At 40.3% G+C, this 20850-nt stretch overlaps 1 protein-coding gene across 1 annotated transcript in view; it reads right to left on the bottom strand.

The window, feature by feature from the left end:
• Window positions 1–4727: 4727 nt before the first annotated feature.
• LOC123771801 (angiopoietin-1) overlaps window positions 4728–20850 on the bottom strand; it is a 162843-nt gene continuing 146720 nt past the window's right edge. The window contains exon 8 of the mRNA XM_069313226.1: window positions 4728–5426. Coding sequence (XP_069169327.1) covers window positions 5227–5426 — 200 coding nt within the window. The 3' untranslated portion in view covers window positions 4728–5226. The remainder of the gene's footprint in view (window positions 5427–20850) is intronic.

Below are 20850 nucleotides of genomic sequence, written 5' to 3' on the forward strand. Positions count from 1 at the left end.
TCGAACCCATACTCCCAGAAGCAACGCAACTGGTATGTACAAGACGCCTTAATCCACTTGACCATCACGACCGGACATAATGAGGTGATAGCCGAGGCTATATGAACCACCCCACCGCCGGCACTCGGATAGTTATCTTGGGCATAGCATTTTACCAAATCACCTCATTCTTTGGGGCACACGTGAGGAACACAAATGCGAACAAGCCTGAATGGTCCCCAGGACATATGCAACTGAAAACTCACACCCCAGAAGTGACTCGAACCCATACTCCCAGAAGCAACGCAACTGGTATGTACAAGATGCCTTAATCCACTTGACCATCACGACCGGACATAATGAGGTGATAGCCGAGGCTATATGAACCACCCCACCGCCGGCACTCGGATAGTTATCTTGGGCATAGCATTTTACCAAATCACCTCATTCTTTGGGGCACACGTGAGGAACACAAATGCGAACAAGCCTGAATGGTCCCCAGGACATATGCAACAGAAAACTCACACCCCAGAAGTGACTCGAACCCATACTCCCAGAAGCAACGCAACTGGTATGTACAAGACGCCTTAATCCACTTGACCACTTGGCGTCTTGTACATACCAGTTGCGTTGCTTCTGGGAGTATGGGTTCGAGTCACTTCTGGGGTGTGAGTTTTCTGTTATATATATATATATATATATATATATATATATATATATATATATATATATATATATATATATATATATATATATGTCGTACCTAGTAGCCAGAACGCACTTCTCAGCCTACTATGCAAGGCCCGATTTGCCTAAAAAGCCAAGTTTTCATGAATTAATGTTTTTTCGACTACCTAACTTAACCTAACATAACTTTTTCGGCTACCTAACCTAACCTAACCTATAAAGATAGGTTAGGTTAGGTTAGGTAGGATTGGTTAGGTTCGGTCATATATCTACGTTAATTTTAACTCCATTAACAAAAATTGACCTCATACATAATGAAATGGGTAGCTTTATCATTTCATAAGAAAAAAAATAGAGAAAATATATTAATGTCATGTCGGGGTGGCATGTCTGTGGACAGTGCTAGAGCTGATAGCATCATCTCATTGTATGGCATGAGGCTAGGCTCAGCTTTGCGCGGGAACGGCTAGGCCCAGGCGTGGGGTGAGGTGTGGGCCCCCCGCGCTCGCTGGCCACTTGAGACGTTGTCATGGAGACAGCCGCCATCTTGGTAAACATCTTGAGCCGCCATGTTGGTCGGCCATCTTGGTGCAGCCCTAGGGGCTATGCTACACCGTCGCTGATTGGATGAGAGGGGTAGGCCGCTGTATGCCTTCCTCTCATTGGTTATTTCGAGAAGGACGCGGGGAGTAGCTGGTGTAGCATCATTCTGAACTCAGCTGCCACCTTGTCAAGACGCTCTCTGTACTCAATTCGGCCAAATTGAGGTATAGGGCGTCGTGGTGGCTGGACTACTCAACTGCTGATGCTTCCTGCTTCACCAACGACAACGGTCGTCACAGAACCCGGCCGAAGTCGTCGCTTGGAGGGGTTTAAGACATTTTTGTGCAGGGGGTAGAGGTACAGTGATCTGGGATCGGGGGGAATGTGCATACGAGCAGCAACAGACTCGTAGATCCCATACCAGTGTTGATTAGACTTGCTAGTGTCCTGTAGCAGTCGATGGGAACGGGGAAATTCGTGTCAGTGTTAAGGCAAATTTCCCATGGTTTTTGTGAGACGCTATCGTTGTGCACGTCACCTGGGTATGAACGCTTCACTTCACCGGTGGGTCGAGGGTGCGAACTCAGCGGTGTTGAGTGGGAGGGGTTCGCGCCAATTTTTTCGAATAAATACTACCGCCGCTTACGCCACCCGGAGCGAGCCAGCCACCTATAGCGGGGTGCCTGATGTATGGGAATGGTGTGTAAAGCCGGCAGTGTGAATGAGTAAGTACCTATGTGTGTATTTCTGGTGATTAGTAGTCTCTAAAGCTTGAATTCGAGGTCAAGTGTTCCGTCACATTGTCACGCAGCACCTGTTCAGGTGGAGTGGAGTGTGGGCGAGGAGATACTCACCTTTGTTTCATCTTGTCAGTCCAGGACTTAAGTCTGGTGTACACAGACGTACAGTGTGTGTGTGTGTGTGTGTGTGGGTACACACGGGAACAGGATACATAGATTAGCCAAGGACTGAGAGGATGTCCAAGTAATAATTATAATATTTCATTGTGGTAATCATTTTTGATCGTCCGTGGGACGGAGTGATATCATTTCCATGTGTGGCCTTGCAGGTGTGGAATTCCAACACTGAGCGCTCAGGTATGTGTAACGCCAGTGATTCCTGGCAAGGATTATTGTGGAGTGTACCACAGTGTGGCTTTAATTTCTTGTATTGTTCCCAGGGCCGTGACAAGTGTGATTTATATAAATATATATTGTGGTTGCAGTATTAATTAACGTAATTTTGGTGAGTGACGAGGCCGTCTAGAGAGACAGCCACCGCTCTGTCGAGTAACGTAACTCTTGAGAGTGTTTATCGACATGCGTGATCGATAAATCACTCACCCATGTGATTTAATGAGTGTGAGATTCTCCTTAGTGTTCCCAATAACGTTTGATAGCTGTAGGCTACATGTGTCAGCAGTAATTATATATATATATATATATAATCGTAGTGTCACGGTGCCCAGTGTTATTGAGTTATTTACTGTGAGGTGATTGCAATATATTGACCTGTGTTCTAGGGGGTTATTGAGAGCACTGGGGTCATTTGCAACAGTAAGTAAGTGTGTGCAGTATCCTAATATTTGGAAATTAGAGTACTTGCCATGTGTGTTATTGCAAAGGGGGTTGTTATTTGATGGTGATTGTTGCTAGTGTTGAGCAATCACCGTATGTGATTGCAGTTCAGTAAAGCCATTGTGGGGCAGTGTTCTAGAGGGTTCATGTCCTGTAGGTTATTTTGCTAGGTTCTGCAGTATGGTCATTGCAACCGGATTGTAACGTAAATCACTGTGATTTGTTAGTGTGATTTGTCATTGTCGTGGGGGAACTCGGCTGTAGAAGAGTACTTGGATACACATATATTCTCCTGGTTATCTGGTAGGACATCGAAGTCCAGTATTCAGTGAGGTGATTGCGAGGCAATTAATATAACGTAACCAAGGGAACGCCCATTGCTTTAAGAGAATTTGTTCTTTGACAATTTGAGTAACGTAGAATACGTTTGGGTTAATTTACATTCCTGCAAGCAGCTACGGTAGTCTCGAGGAGCCTAGCCATCAGCCATATAAGAATTAGAGTATTGTCTGTCGTAATTAACGGTCAGTGGTCTGGTTAATTGACGTGTTTCAGGAAGTCAAAGTAATTAACCTCGATCCTTGTTTGATCGTCTCACACGAAGGCTACATTGTTCCATTAACGTAACGTCGTTATCTGCCCGGAAGTACCGGCACTTGATTGACTCGTGGGAGGAGTAGCGTCATTTTAGAATAACGTAAACGTGGTGCTAATTACTGTTATTAGCAGCCTGAATTGGTCTGAGTATGGAAGGCTTAGACGGAATTCATACCTTAATGTAAATTGCTGAGCCAGTGTGAAAGGTTGCGTATTTTTAATTGATTAATTATTGATCTTGAGGATAGTAATTAATTACTCTAAAGGTAATCACGAGTGATTACCGTTCTCTTAGCACTTTGGACATTGCAAATCAGAGTTTACCATCGCTGAGTGATTAGTAACCGATTAACGTAAATTAACGTAACTAGTAAAGAGATTAATCAGCTGTCTGGAAGTACAGGGATTAATGGGATTTTCTCACTGAATGCTCGACGGGTAGAGTGTTGTGTAATTTCCGCGTTACTAGTGACAGTTGTAAGAGTTGTTAATTTAACGTAAATGTTACCTTGTTATTAACGTAAATCAATTGTTATTGATTGTTGATCGTCCGTGGGACGGAGTGTTAACGTAAGGATTAATTTGAGGAAGGGTGCTGGAGTTGCCAGTGAACCCATTAGTTATTGTTGTCATTGAAAGACTGCTGATTTGATTGCATTGCAACCGCTGTTGCAGGATTAGACTGCACTGAGGCGTAGAACAGTTAGGAGGTTACTGGAGACGTGTTTCAGAATCTACTGTGTCATTTGTTGTAATTGTGATTATAGATCTGTTTGTTCTTGTTTCTTGTTGATTCCTCTGTGGTCACGCTTATGTTCGAGTTAGTTCATTATGCAGTCCGAGGGGCTGGTGTCTAGCTGTCATTGATAGTGTCACAGGAAGGATTTCGAGTAACGTCATTGACATTCCCTTTTGTTTTGTTGTAGTAGTTAGTACTTTATTGAATAAACTAAGTTGTTATGGTTAACACTGTCTTTTCGTTACACCCCATACATTATTATTGTTATGCAAATGTTCTTCACACTCGACTAATAAAATTGAAACTAATTTTCTGAGCTTTGGATCAAATATACGGCACCACACAACAATAAATTATTGTTGTGAGAGCCCGTGACCTACTCGTTAGATTCGCTTCGGCGATTGGCGAAGGTCGGCGGCCTAAGAGAGGGGATTTCAATTTTCATTGGGGTCTCGGCGTTTGCTCGCGCCTAGTCAATTGTTCATACATGGTCCCAAAGTGAGGAATGAGCTGCTTACTACACTGGTGTGTTAGCTAAGCAAGTCCTTCCTCAGGCGACCTAGTTGAATATCACGACAGGAATAAAGGTTAAAGAATAAAGAAAATTCTTAGAAATCTTCAGAGCTAAAATTCCTTATACCAATTACAATTTATTCCAAAACTTCTCACAAGTAACTCAAACTCTCACAGTCAGTAGCGTGTGGTGGTCAGTATCGTGTAGTAGTCAGTATCGTGTGGTGGTCAGTGTTTTGTGGTGAACAGTATCGTGTGATGGTCAGTATTTTGTGGTGGTCAGTGTCGTGAGGAGGTCAGTGTTAAGTGTGGTCAGCATTATGTGGTGGTCAATGTTGAGTGTGGTCAGCATTATTTGGTGGTCAGTGTTGAGTGTGGTCAGCATTATGTGGTGGTCAGTGTTGAGTGTGGTCAGCATTTTGTGGTGGTCAGTGTTGAGTGTGGTCAGCATACTGTGGTTGTCAGTGTTGAGTGTGGTCAGCATACTGTGGTGGTCAGTGTTGAGTGTGGTCAGCATACTGTGGTGGTCAGTTTTGAGTGTGGTCAGCATACTGTGGTGGTCAGTGATGTGTCGTTGGTATTCGTATGTGATCAGCTTTTGTTGGTGATTCTCCGAAGCATCATAATCAACTTGGAGAGACCCACCCGTTCCTCAACACCTGGGGAGAAGTAGCCCAGACACATAATGGTACGGACCCCGTCTCTAGTGCCCAGAGGTGAGGTGGGTGAGGCTCGGCTGCAACCTCTGTACCACCACCCTCCACCGGCGTGCCAGTCAGCTGCACAACTGTCTGTGGGGTGTAAGTTAATATTTATTACTTGATTAATTGACTATATACACAACATGATAATTTAATATTTTGTTAAGGTCTCTATTGCATACAAACGTAATTGTGTACATCCCCAGAATTGTTCACTAGGAATTTTAATGTTGCTTCACCCACAAATTTCTTTGGGGACATAAAGCTTACTCCATAATTACTAGAGTGTACATCTATCTATCAGAGTCTATTCTATCTTCATAGAATAGTCCTTAGTAATTCATCAATGTTTATTACATGGAGATTAAACATATTTATAGTGTGGTTTGTCCTCCGAAATTAAGGCTGTGTTTATGCCATTTGAACACAAAATTATATTCCTAGTTTTCAACACAAAGGTGTCAGAATTAGTATTCGTGTGCAATATATACCGATGGAAAAAGCCAGAAGAACATAAATGTAATATATGATCAGACAAATGAGATATTTAATTTGTTATTTTTATTACATAAGTTAAATAAGAATGTTATGAGCCCCAATAGCCTCATGGCCATCCTAGATCCTGCCTAGGATGCGATATTCCCACCCAGGCATACTCTTAACTGAATCCGGATGTACAGCATAGTCTGAAGTGTAAACCAAAGTTTTCTGGAAGAGGAGAAGCCTTTTTTTGGTACAGGAACATTTTAGGTAGTGTTACTGTAATTTTCTGCTTAGGAAGAAGGTCGTGCCTGTTCACTTTACCTCCTATTCACATCTGCATGCTCCAATATAAAAAATCAACATCAACAACAACAACAATACGTGCTCAGAGAGCTCCGTGTCTCGACAGATACCACCTCTAGTGCCCGAGACACTTGGACACCTGCTGTCTGGGGCCAACTCCACTAGCCGTAGACCAGGGGCCGGATTCAGGAAGGTACTTACGAAGGTTTTTCTTCTTAGCTACGAATATTTTCCTTTTTAGCGCCTTCGTGGCAGCTACGGCGGTATTCAAGTAGCTACACTAAGTGGAAAAATCTTCGTAAGTTCATTCCGGGATCTAAGTGTGGTTTCGACCACTCGTAGCTTTACGTAAACTGGATATAACTCAATTTTTCTCTACTACATAACACTGGGATCGATTTTAAGATTTTGGAACATGAACAAAAGATTATAAAAATTGAAAATAGTGAAAAGGAATCCTTCGTGTTAGTTATATATGCATTCTCTGCTTGAAACTTAAAGTAAATATGTCTTTTATGATAGTAGAATTAGTTTTATAATAGCAAGATATTATACCCGTAGTTATTAAGTAAATAAACACTAGTGAACATGAAATATGAGAGAAGGTGATGAGCCCTGCCTGATGGGATCATTTACTATCACCAAATGCCCCTGTTCACCTAGTAGTAAGGGTGTACCTTAGCTATACATACCCATTTCTAATTTATTTAGTTTGGTTTTATTTTGAAATTAAATCTGGGTGAGACATAAAATATAAATATGCTGCACAAATGATGTTAGGTAAGGAGAAGGGTAAAAATGTCAAAAACTTTATTCATTGAATACTTAAAGCTATAATTATGACTATATAGACTATAAAAAAAAGAGAGAGGGAAGTAGGGGTCCAAGACCTCTTCCTGTTATACAATTTGGGTGTGGAACAAGTAATTATCAAAAGAAGGCACCATGCCGGGAAGGCTATGTAGCAGTAAGGCAGTGAGGTGAGGCAGCTACTTATTTGAGAAATGCTTATTTCATTTACCTTATAAGCTGAGGCAACTTATTTTATTTGAGGAATACTCAGCTGATTCCTCTACATTTAGCATGGAACAAATTTGTGTCCAAGACGTCTTCCTGTTACACAATTTGGCTGTGTGTAACCAAATTAGAAGTGCTCTACAAATCAAGAGACCCAGAATGACCTCCCGAATCATGTCAAAGGCTGTATCTCTCTCAACCAGTTTAAGAGTTAAACCAAGTACTGCCTAATTAACTCCATGTAACCTAACTTACCTCCTAAATGTCAACCCATGTCTTGCTATTTTTTAAACAACGCTGTTCACCAACATGTGCAATTGCTGATTTATGCTGTGTTAACCCCCCTTTTTGTATTTTTTATTCCTTCTTTCAACACAATTTATACCTAATCCTGATTACTATTAAGTTATAGTCTGTGTTTTTTCCCCCACACCTTGCCTGAAATGCTATGAGTATTAGTGGCTTTAGGTATTGTATGTACTAGCTCTGTCTATAAATCCAACATTATGTTTGTAAATCAACTGTATGTACTTTTCCTGAATAAAATGTATTTATTATTTATTTTTTAATCAGTATTAAAAGAAGGCACCAAGCTGGGAAGGCTATGTAGCAACATTGTGTGCAACAATAAACCAATTTTTTTTTAACAAATAATGCACCTGTATGGTAAAACAAATACTGTCAGCTGTAAAAATATTGATGCAGTTATTTAAAGGAAAAATATAATGAAAGAAATATTACTGGTTTATTTTTATCCTATCTTTTTGTACTGTACAGTATATCCAAGGAAGTGAAAAATTGAGACATAATGCACAATTTAATGAATGATTTGCATGGATTAGCAGTTCAAAAGAAATATGACTATTACATATCAACATGAGATCTTAATGATCCATGGTCAACATGATTTAATGAGGATAATACAGTACTGTATTTGTAATAATACAAACTATAATTTAAAATCATTATTACTGATTTTTTTTATTAAGAAGATTAGGTATACACAGCAATGTGCTGCTACCCTATTCTATATGGAATATTACACAGTGTAGAAAAAAATCTAGCTATAAGTTTATCTAATACTCCCATCTCACAGGATGGTTAGACATACTGTACATGGAATCAATTTAGAAAATACCAGCCTCAATACAAAAAACAAATCAACTCTGACAAAACAACTCTTCGTGATTTTCACAAGAGGTAAGCATTGAATCATGGAAACATTATATTATAATTACTCTTACCAGTTTCTACAAGACTCCTCTCAAACAATGTATTTTTAAACATGTTTAGGTATACACAGCAATGTGCTGCTTCCCTATTCTGTATAAAGGACCACACAGTGTAGATCAAAAACCAGCTACAAGCTCATCCAACATCCTCACCTCACAGGATGGCCAGTCATACATGGAATTAGGAGAGAACAAAATACTTAATGCTGATCTATTAGCCTCCACTGGCAAAATTTGGGTGCAGCACAAGAATATCTTCCAATATTCCTGAGTGTATGAAGTAATTACAGAGCTCAAAATACCTCATACCATTTGGTATGAAGTCACTGATAAAAGGGCAATCACAGATATAGTGTTGGAGACTATGTTCTCTCAAGTAGGACTGAAAACAGACGTTTTTTTCCACCAAGAAGGCTATAAACCCATGGCACCGCCTACCCGCTGAAGCCGTAAATGCCAAATTCCACCTAAAAATATCATTTGGACAATTGGCGGGCCCTTTAACAAGCCGCCGGCTTTCTGTCCTCTTCGAGGCCACTAGATAGTTAGTGGCCCTTGGGTAAATTCAGTAAATATAAGTAGTAGGGAGTAAGACGCACAGGGGAATTTGGTTTTTGGAGGGAAATTCCTCCATATGGAGTGGGGAGTTTCAGGTCAAAATTCCTCCATATGGCGTGGGGGTTTTCAGGTCAAAATTCCTCCATATGGCGTGGGGTTTTTTGGGTGAAATTCCTCCATATGGCGTGGGGTTTTCAGGTCAAAATTCCTCCATATGGCTTAGGGTTTTTCAGGCGAATTTGGCCAGTCACAGATTTGGAATTAGGGAATTCTTATGAGAAAAATAATTTCTGAGATTTTAGAAGTTTGTTAAAAGTTCTTATGATGAAAATAATGTCATACGAGTTTTGTTAAAGTTCTTATGAGAGAAATTCAAATTCGTGTTTATGAGCCAGGGTTTTCAGGTAAATTTTGTCAGTCACAGATTTGGAATTCTTATGATGAAATAATGTTATACGAGTTTGTCAAAGTTCTTATGATGAAAATAATGTCATACGAGTTTGTTAAGAGTTCTTATGGGCAAAATTCAAGTCACTGATGTGGAATTAAGGAATTCTTATGATGACAATAATGTCATACGAGTTTGTGAAAGTTCTTATGATGAAAATAATGTCATACGAGTTTGTTAAGAGTTCTTATGGGCAAAATTCAAATTTTTTCAAAGTACTTACCAAGAATAAACAGATATTTAGGCTGTATATGTTTTAAGTAGGATTCTTACTTAGAAACTAGTATAATGCTATATAACTGAATCATTTCCCTGCCATCCCCCTCCCCCTGCATCTCCTGCTCATACATCACACCCCCTCCCTCCCCCTTACCTCGCAATCTCTCGCGTCACCTGTGTTTACCTTACGCCGTCAGCCAGACGTTGCCTTCAGGTCACCTCCATAATCTTATCTTTTCCGTAATATCTGGACCATCCCTCCACCCTCTCTCTCTCTCTCCTTTCATTCAGTTCAGCTGTTTTCTGACATCGTATGTTTGCTCCTTTTCATTAAACAAGTCAGTTTTACACAAATAAATCGTGTTAGTAAGCAAGTTCTAGCTCGCGTTCCCCGCCTTAGTCCCCTGTCGTACAATGAATACTAACAGTCCAATCCCTCTAAAATTTAAATAATCATATATCAAACATAGTTCAATGCAGTAATTTAGTTACCGAGCTCCAGCTCTTGTCCTCCACCTTAGTTCCCTCACACATCTTCGTTATTAACCCATTATTTTTCATGAAATTTTAACCCGCCATGCTTCTAACTGTGTAAGTAAAGATAACACATTTACCAAACTCTAGCTCTTGTCCTCCGCCTTAGCTCTCTCTCGTATCTTCGTTAATACCTATTGAAATTCCCCGAAATTTTTACCAGCTGTATTTCAGACATAGTTTAGTAAATGCAAACAGTTACGGAACTCTAGCTCTTATCCTCCGCCTTAGCTCTCTCCCGTATCTTCGTTAATACCTAATCAAATTCCCTGAAATTTTAACCCTCTGTATTTCAGACACAGTAAATAAGATCAAGTCCGTTTCTGAGCTCCAGCTCTCATACCCCACCTTACTTTCCTCTCGTGTCTTCGGTAATATCCTATCAAATTCCCTGAAATTTATACCCTCTGTATTTCAGACATAGTAAATAGGATCCAAACAATTATCAAGCTCCGGCTCTTGTCACCCAGGTTAGTTCATTTGTACAAGATCGTTAGTAACAGATCAATTTTCCCGAAATTTAAAGCAGACATACTTCAATGTTAGTAAATAAAATCAAGTCAGTTATCGAGCTCCAGCTCTTGTCCCCCAGCTTAGTTCTTTTGTACAAGTTCTTAGTAACAGATCAATTTTCCCCGAAAATTAAAGCAGACATACTTCAAAGTTAGTAAATCAAATCTAACAGTTATCGAGTTTCAACTCTTGTCCCCCAGCTTAGTTCATTTGTACAAGTTCTTTATTTTCTAACTAAATCACCTGAGATTTAAGATCACCTTATTTCTAACATAATAAAATTAATCAGGGCATTGGCCAAGCTCCATTTCCTCTGTCTTAGATCATCGAACATAAATATATCCGATCAAGTCCCTCTCCAGCCTAACTCATTATCAGAGTAATCACCTTACCCTTTCCCTCCCTTACCTTCTCATCCCCTACGTATGCAAACCTTCAATAATCATACTGTATTTGCATATTTTCTCAATATTTAGCTGTGTTCTTCACATTTTTTCCATGTCCATGTTTTCTGTGTTCACTCCATGTTCTACAAATGTTCACAGCATGCTCAGTTCAAATTTTTTTCACCTGTTTTTCTCAATTTTTCTGTTTTCTACCATTTTCCCCGTATGTTTACTATGTTCTTTGTCATGTTTTCATGTACATCATATGTTCTCTGTACAACTTTTATACTCAATATTCATTTTCTCAATGTTCTTAGCTTGTTCTTCACACGTTCAGTGTTCATTCTTTGTATTCCCTATGTTCCTTATCATGTCTTCATATTCTCTGTAAGTTCATATTCCCTGCATGTTCACTGTATTCATCAACTTTTCTTACATGTTTTCTGTGTTCACCGTATGTTCACTGTGTTCATTCCCTTACTTAACCTCAATTTTTTATGTTCTTTGCTTCTTTAAACCATTTGTATTCTTCCATTCACTAACTAGTTCTTTGTCAAATATTATCATCGGCAATACAGTTCCCTCAACAATTTTAGTCACCCAGTTTAATTTGTAAAACTATGTCAAAGTAATTCTCGTAGTCAACTTAATAGTTCTACCAACCCTGTTCTTAAACAAATCTACACTTTATTCAGTTTCAAATTTACAAAGACAAACCTTTCTTGTAACTTCTTAACTAAAAATTACTTGTCAATCAACTAAAACATGGACACTTTCATCATTTCTCAACTAAACTTATTATCCAATCAAGTAAAAATAGGCAGGATTAATCTCATTCAACACTGTATTTAACTAAAACAACCTTTCTCTTAGCTAAAAATTGTCAAAGGAATCTTTCCAACACTGTTCATAACTAACTCTATCCAGCATCATTCAACTAAAAATAATAACTTTCATCATTTCCTAACTAAACTTATTCCATAGTCAACAGAAAATAACCGTGTTCATCATGTTTCATTGTCATTTCTTATCTAAAAATTATCCGCCGATCATCAAAAAAGTCATGTTCATCATGTTTTGTCTTTTTGCTTAACTATAAGTATTCATCAGTCAACTAAAAAATAGTTACTTCATCATGTTTCCCTGTCATTTCTGACACAGTGAACATACGGTGAACACAGAAAACATGTAAGAAAAGTTGATGAACACAGTGAACATGCAGGGAATATGAACTTACAGAGAATATGAAGACATGATAAGGAACATAGGGAATACAAAGAATGAACACTGAACGTGTGAAGAACAAGCTAAGAACATTGAGAAAATGAATATTGAGTATAAAAGTTGTACAGAGAACATATGAAGTACATGAGAACATGACAAAGAACATAGTGAACATACGGGGAAAATAGTAGAAAACAGAAAAATTGAGAAAAACAGGTGAAAAATTTTGAACTGAGCATGCTGTGAACATTTGTAGAACATGGAGTGAACACAGAAAGCATGGAAAAAATGTGAAGAACACAGCTGAATATAGAGAAAATATGCAAATACAGTATGATTATTGAAGGTTTGGATACGTTGGGGATGAGAAGGTAAGGGAGGGAAAGGGTAAGGTGATTACTCTGATAAAGAGTTAGGCTGGAGAGGGACTTGATCGGATATATTTATGTTCGATGATCTAAGACAGAGGAATTGGAGCTTGGCTAATGCCCTGATTAATTTTACTACGTTAGAAATAAGGTGATCTTAAATCTCAGGTGATTTAGTTGGAAAATAAAGAACTTGTACAAATGAACTAAGCTGGGGGACAAGAGTTGAAACTCGATAACTGTTAGATTTGATTTACTAACTTTGAAGTATGTCTGCTTTAATTTTCGGGGGAAAATTGATCTGTTACTAAGAACTTGTACAAAAGAACTAAGCTGGGGGACAAGAGCTGGAGCTCGATAATTGTTTGGATCCTATTTACTATATCTGAAATACAGAGGGTATAAATTTCAGGGAATTTGATATGATATTACCGAAGACACGAGAGGGAAGTAAGGTGGGGTACGAGAGATGGAGCTCGGTAACGGACTTGATCTTATTTACTGTGTCTGAAATACAGAGGGTTAAAATTTCAGGGAATTTGATTAGGTATTAACGAAGATACGAGAGAAAGCTAAGGCGGAGGATAAGAGCTAGAGTTCTGTAACTGTTTGCATTTACTAAACTATGTCTGAAATACAGCGGGTAAAAATTTCGGGGAATTTGAATAGGTATTAACGAAGATACAAGAGAGACGAAAGGCGGAGGACAAGAGCTAGAGTTTGGTAAATGTGTTATCTTTACTTACACAGAAGCATGGCGGGTTAAAATTTCATGAAAAATATTGGGTTAATAACGAAGATGTGCGAGGGAACTAAGGTGGAGGACAAGAGCTGGAGCTCGGTAACTAAATTACTGTATTGAACTATGTTTGAAATATGATTTCTTAAATTTTAGAGGGATTGGACTGTTAGTATTCAATATACGACAGGGGACTAAAGCGGGGAACGCGAGCTAGAACTTGCTTACTAACACGATTTATTTGTGTAAAACTGACTTGTTTAATGAAAAGGAGCAAACATACGATGTCAGAAAACAGCTGAACTGAATGAAAGGAGAGAGAGAGAGAGGGTGGAGGGATGGTCCAGATATTACGGAAAAGATAAGACTATGGAGGTGACCTGAAGGCAACGTCTGGCTGACGGCGTAAGGTAAACACCGGTGACGCGAGAGATTGCGAGGTAAGGGGGAGGGAGGGGGTGTGATGTATGAGCAGGAGATGCAGGGGGAGGGGGATGGCAGGGAAATGATTCAGTTATATAGCATTATACTAGTTTCTAAGTAAGAATCCTACTTAAAACATATACAGCCTAAATATCTGTTTATTCTTGGTAAGAACTCTGAAAAAAATTGAATTTTGCCCATAAGAACTCTTATCAAACTCGTATGACATTATTTTCATCATAAGAACTTTAACAAACTCGTATGACATTATTTTCATCATAAGAACTTTAACAAACTCGTATGACATTATTTCATCATAAGAATTCCAAATCTGCGACTGACAAAATTTACCTGAAAACCCTAACTCATAAACACGAATTTGAATTTCTCCCATAAGAACTTTAACAAAACTCGTATGACATTATTTTCATCATAAGATCTTTTAACAAACTTCTAAAATCTCAGAAATTATTTTTCTCATAAGAATTCCCTAATTCCAAATCTGTGACTGGCCAAATTCACCTGAAAAACCCTAAGCCGTATGGAGGAATTTTGGTCTGAAAACCCCACGCCATATGGAGGAATTTCACCCAAAAACCCCACGCCATATGGAGGAATTTTGACCTGAAAACCCCCACGCCATATGGAGGAATTTTGACCTGAAACCCCCCACGCCATATGGAGGAATTTTGACCTGAAACCCCCCACGCCATATGGAGGAATTTCACCCCAAAAAACAAATTCCCCTGTGCGTCTTACTCCCTACTACTAATATATACAATAATTGTCAGCGCATCTTCCGAGCAACAAGGACAGCTACACAATATCTCTTAGAATTACGTAGGTAAACAACAAATGCAACATATTTGTTTACTACAATGTCGGTGCTGGCTGTAGAAGTTGAAAAAACATTGTTTTACTTCGAAATATACTAATTTTATAAGAAAATTCGACGTAAATATGAGGCAGTAGAGGCAGTATAAGCCAGCGCTAAATCTTCAATATGAAGAATGTTGCTGCTCTCTGATTGGCCAAACGAAACACAGTAGTGACCTCTATCGGCATGCAGGTGAACCAATAAGTTTCTTCCTAAGAGGACATTATTGAATTGCACCTAAGCATCTTCTTAGGGCACACTTAGGAACCTTCGTAGCAAACCCACTTACGAAGAAATACACAGAGCTTCCTGAATCTAGGTCCAGCCTATTTCTTGTTTAAGACTGCCAGTGATAGTTACCTGCAACATCAGCGCCATCTACACTAGGCCTGGCCCGCATATATAAGCAGCTCACCTTTACCTCTGCCCCGTTACTCTGATTTCACTTATCCTGATCTTGTTCTTCCTTAGTCTACTGTTATCTGCTTTACCTTTGTTTCTCCTTTGTTATCTCTGTTTTTGTTCTCTCTTTTTAGTCTATGTCTGTTCTTCAATGGAATATTCGTGGTTGTTATGTCAGCTTCCTTGAATTCCAACTTCTCATCACACAGTTTCCCGGCTCTGTGTTTATCTCTAGGAGCCGATGCTTGGCGCTCGTCCTGGTCGCTTCCGTTGTAATTCCTTTCTCTCTTCCTCTCCAGCTCTTGCTGGAGTCCATGCCTCTACTGCTCTCTTGATCCGACTTGATATTCCCTTCGTCCACTTACGTTTTCAGTCGCCAATTCAGTGTTCTGCAACCCGTATCTTTGTAAGTAAATGGTATACAGTCTGTTCCATTTATCTCCCCTTGAATGTCCCACTCTCTTCCTGATCTTAAACACCTGATGAACTCCATACCAGAGCCTTTGCTCTTTTTGGGTGATTTTAACTGTCGGCATACGCTCTGGAGTGATATTCTGACAATCACGACTGTTGCCTTCTTGAATCTTTTGTCCTCTCTTCTTCTCTGTCTCTTCTGAATTATGGTGAGCCCACTCATGTTGACTCCCACACTTGCACCCTTTCCTGCCTTGATCTTTCTCTCTGCTCGTCTTCTCTGTATTTGGACTTCACCTGACGGGTTTTTGATGACCTACATAACAGTGATCATTTCCCTATCCTTGACACTTTCTTCTCTTTTCGCTCTCCACTCTCCTTCCCTAGGTGGCAGTTTGCTAGGCCTGACTGGAACCTCTTCACCTTGCATGCTACTCTTTCTGACCTCTCTGATCTGCCTCTCCCTCCCCCGCCCCGAGCCCACCTCCTTTTTCATGACACTATTTTTTATAATACCCTCTGCTCTGTTCCTCGCTCTACCTCCATGGGCGCGCGGAAGTGCGTTCCCTGGTGGAACGCATTGTGCTCAGGCTCTCTGCTTTTAGCGTGCAGTCTGGAAGAAACACCGTCGCCGTAAGACGCCTGCTTTTTTTGTTTTGTATGGGGGGGGGGGGCAAGTGCAGTGGCCCGTAGGGCCATCCGTACGGCTAAACGTAAGGGTTGCAGATCTTTTGTTTCCACCGTTTGGTCTGACACTCGTCTACCCCTGATTTGGAAGAAAATCCGCAAGATAGGTGGTTCTTGGAACGTAATCACCCCCTCTCTCCTTTTTAATTTGGCTTTCGCAAGTGTTGCAGCACGACTGATGTCCTTGTGAACTTGGAGGTCTATATTCGTACTGCCTTTACTGCGAAGACCTCCGTTGTTGCTGTCCTTTTTGACGTGGAAAAGGCATATGACGCCTCCGGGCGATACCATATTCTGTCCCAACTCCGTTCTTTTGGCCTTTGTGGTAATGTCCCTCTCTTCCTCCAGAGCTTGCTCTCTTGTCATTCCTTTCAAGTGCAGCTTGGTACCGCTCTCTCTCTGCACCTCTCGGCAATAAGAAGGTGTGTCCCCAGGTAGTGTTCTGAGCACTACTCTTTTTCCTGGTTGCCCTCAATGGTCTTCTCTCCTTCCCTTCCCTCCTGACATTTCTCCACTTTTTTATGTTGACGATTTTACCCTCTGCTGTCAAGGTGATGATTCGTCTTTCCTCCAACGGCGGCTTCAATTTGCGATTGATGCCGTGTCGTCCTGGGCTACCAATCATGTCTTCAAGTTCTCTCCGGTTAAGACTTGTGCTATGACCTTTACTCGGAAGCAGGTCATCCTCGACCCCTCCCCCTCCTCTGTCACTCCCCCCCATCCTCTGTCACTTTATAATTCAGCTGTGAAAACAGATAGTTGGTTTGGTAACCGCCATCCCTGCTTGAAATGGTATTCCGGTATCCATACAGCGCTAGCGACCGAGGGTACGTTGTTCATGATGATGCGAGATCCATCTGTATAAATCGCTGCGGTATTTGGGTAGCAATTTTTCATTGTTAAGACAAAGACTGAGGCTATGGCTGAGTTGGTGCAGACTTTGGAATGTTGTCTTTGAGTTGTATTTCTGTATTAGGAGTTGTATAAAGCCAAGGTGGAATAGTGGGAACAGTGAGTTGGGTTTCCGAGTTTTGGAGTAGAGAGAGGTCTATAATGAGGTTATTTGTAGCCCGTGTGAGGAAGAGTTGCGAGTGATTGGCTGGGAAGCGGGGGTTATGTGGGTTAACTGTTGAGTTAATTTTTTATCTGTATGGGTGTGTCTGGTGAGCTGTGGTACAGAGTGACAGATAGGTGGCACACATTATGTCTCGTCTAGTGGCTAGGCTTGTGAGGCCCGTTTCCCCGTAAAGACCGAGGATAGGAGTGGAACGAACTGCGCCACATATAAGTCGCATGGCATTGTTTTGGATGACCTCTAGGCTCTGTAGGGTAGTAGGCGCAGCTATGCTTGGCAACAATAGTCTAGTTGGCTGCGAATGTAGGTTGTATAGAAACGAAGCAAGATTTTATGGTGTGCTCCCCAGGTGGTGCCAGTGTGGGCTTTCAGTATGGCGAGTCGGGGTTGTGTCGTCTGTTTAAGGTGTTGAATGTGTGCTTTCCAGGTAAGTGAGGGCGAGTCTAAGTGCATGCCAAGGTATTTATGTTCTCGTACGTGTTGGATAAGAGTGTTGTGTATTGTGAGGGTGGGTAGATGAGCAAGTCTTTTTTTTAGTGAAAATTTGATAATAGATTTTGGTAGTACTAACTTGAAGGCCCCATTGTTGTGTCCACTCTATGAGGTGGTCAAGTGTTGTTTGCATTGATGAGACTTTATTAGGTAGGGCATTGTCTGAATAATACAATGTTAAATCGTCGGCGTACGCCGAGAGGTGAACAGGATGGGTGTTAGGCAAATCTGCGAAGAATGTAGCAAAAAGGGTCTTCCAATCCATCCTCATTGGGGACAGTTAGTTATAAACTAAATACACATAGTGCTTTATCGAACGATAGAGAAAGTGCATACTAAGATACAAGTTACAGCCATTACATTTCCTTCCCCAAATAATCAGTAAATACTTATACGTTCACGTTGGATTTCATAAAGTAATATTAAGGTTACAATAACAATATTTTGCACAGCTAACACATTAACTTTGTAATTAAAGGATATTATTTTCAACGTATAACTATTTATTTTATAATCTAAGGTGACAAGGGCTCTAAGCTAAAGTCATGCAGAATAAAGGAGTTTGGGGTTAACTCGTTTTTTCTAATATAACTGGTATGCCGTTTTCTATTTTAAATATTACGTTTTATCAGTGAAGCTACTTGTTACTATTTTAATATGTTCTACACAACATATACTAACAAGTACTTACATTCATTCTACATAACATTCTAACATTCTACATAACAAGTACTTACGAACATATACATCTTTCCTCAAAATTTGACGGCTTTGGTTACATTTATTAAACAGTTTACAAGCAGGAAATCATCCCAATCAAGTGTTGTTATTGTTATAAACAGCCTCCTGGGGCTTCGGAGCTCAGTGACTGTTTAATAATTGTAAACAAAGCCGCGAATGAATGAGAAAAGATGTACAGGTTCGTAAGTGCTTGCGTAACTGCTTTGTGAATCTGGACCCAGGGCGTCAGTGGAGGAGGACATTAGTCGGGCATCGCAAAATTTTACAACAGGTCTCTGGAGCAGAACAGCTCCAATAAATTCCCTTGGACAACGGATTTACGGATTTAATAGTGTTATTGTTATCAACTCCAACTACGTCTACTATAAGGGAACTGTATTACCGAAACCCATTAATTATCTTTACATTCCTGGCCAGTTATGTTAGGTAGATATAGGGCGATCCGTTTAGCACACACGAAAGCGACAGAATCCAGGTAATTATTCCTTGGTCCTTATCTTATAATATACCAATATTTCCTCTGATATAGCGGTTATATATATAGGATTCCTTCTATTATTGCAAGTGCCCTGCGACAGGAACAAATGAAGAGGAAGCAAGATTTAATCCTAGAAAACCAGTACATGAGTTGGGGGGCCAGCCACACTCACAAGGTATTTAGACTGGCTTGTTCATCCATGTTCTTACTGGATGTCTAGGACAAAATCAGCCATAAAAGATAAGGCCTCCTAATTTTATTTACCAATATATGTACTTTAATACAGTAGTTTTGGTTTACTGCATATATAAACGATATAAACTCCCCTAATGTGTAAGAAGATCGATCTGTGAGAGATTTTGCAGAAATACAGTAAACTAAACATCAGACAATTCCTATCGAAACATAAATTAACGTACATATAAATTCTATAGAAATCATGTAAATTAAATAAATGTAAATCTCACAGGTCGGTTCCCTACATTGAGAGCAATATTATCTGCTTACTCAAATTTTGTTGATATGACATTTTAATGACTGCTTCCGGCCCGACTTTTAATTCATGTTTCAAATCACCCCTCATGCAGTCATCTGGAAGAGAAACTTCCCCTATCATAAAGAAGAAACACCACTATTGACCAACAAGTTCTCTCATCAAGTCAAACTCTAAGAAACCCAAGCATTAATAACCATCAACATGACACTCCACCATTACGCGTCTCCCCAAATTCCCCCATTTGTGCAGTCATCAGGAAGAGAATACCTTCACATACCATTCATTAAGAAGAAGACAACTAACCTGTGACCAAAGAATGGGAAGAGATTTGGTCAGCATGGATATATGAAGACTCCCATGTCAGTGCCCAACCACTTCGGGTGGACGGAAGAGCGACGGTCTCCATTCATGCAGGTCGGCGTTCAATTCCCGACCGTCCCTGTGGTTGGGCACCATTCCTTACCCCGTCCCATCCCAAATCCTTATCCTTACCCCTTCCAAGTACTATATAGTCGTAATGGCTTGGCACTTTCCCCTGAAAATTACCTTCTCCTTCCCATGTCAGTGCAAACGGGTCACCGACGTCACAAGTTTCCAGCTAGAGTCCTCTTAGAAATATGAAGAGGCACAGGATAGTGCATTCAGATGCTCCACCACATGAGTGTCCGGAATGTGTAAATCTTTATATGTATATTCGAGAAAAGGAGATCGACCTAGTAGCCAGGTCGACTAAAAATTCTTAATTCGACCGTCACTGTCAACTTCTTTATTCTGACTTGGATGTAGGGGTTAATACACAACTACCAACTCGGCTCACCTATCAACAAGTCTTCACCTACAACAACCAAATCTCTTCTCAGGTCTACCACAGTGGACTATGAGGGTACGATCACCCTCACTTGGCTTCAGACCACCCTAGTGGCCTCGAAAGGTCGAGACAAAGATCATGCGAACCTTCTTCTTGCTTACAGCACTGGCCTAAGTCGCAGTTCACTGCAGTTTTCTTCATCAAAACGCAAGAAATGTGCTCTCATTTAAGTGGCGGCAAATTGCGTGCCCTTGACCCTTGACCCCCCCCCACACCGACATGTAACGTCGCAAACTCTTTGCACATGACGCAAAGTCTTTTTGCACACGACACATCACTCCCTCGCTAAATCCTCGTTTGCTAGTGATAACGTCATCGATCTTCTTCCCCTTAAGAATCCCACAAATGTCGCTATCCACTCCTGTTCCTCCAAAGTTTCTCAGTGACATCTTAATGCCTCAACAATGCCTCTTCTGTATCATCCAACAGTGACTTACTCTGCAAATTATACTAAAACTTATATTTTGACAAGTTCATGTATATATAAAACTAAATCGTTCATGTCGACATGAACTTAGTCGACAAGTTCATGTCGAC

The sequence above is a fragment of the Procambarus clarkii genome, chromosome 75 (genome assembly GCF_040958095.1).
Source record: "Procambarus clarkii isolate CNS0578487 chromosome 75, FALCON_Pclarkii_2.0, whole genome shotgun sequence".
NCBI lineage: Eukaryota > Metazoa > Arthropoda > Malacostraca > Decapoda > Cambaridae > Procambarus > Procambarus clarkii.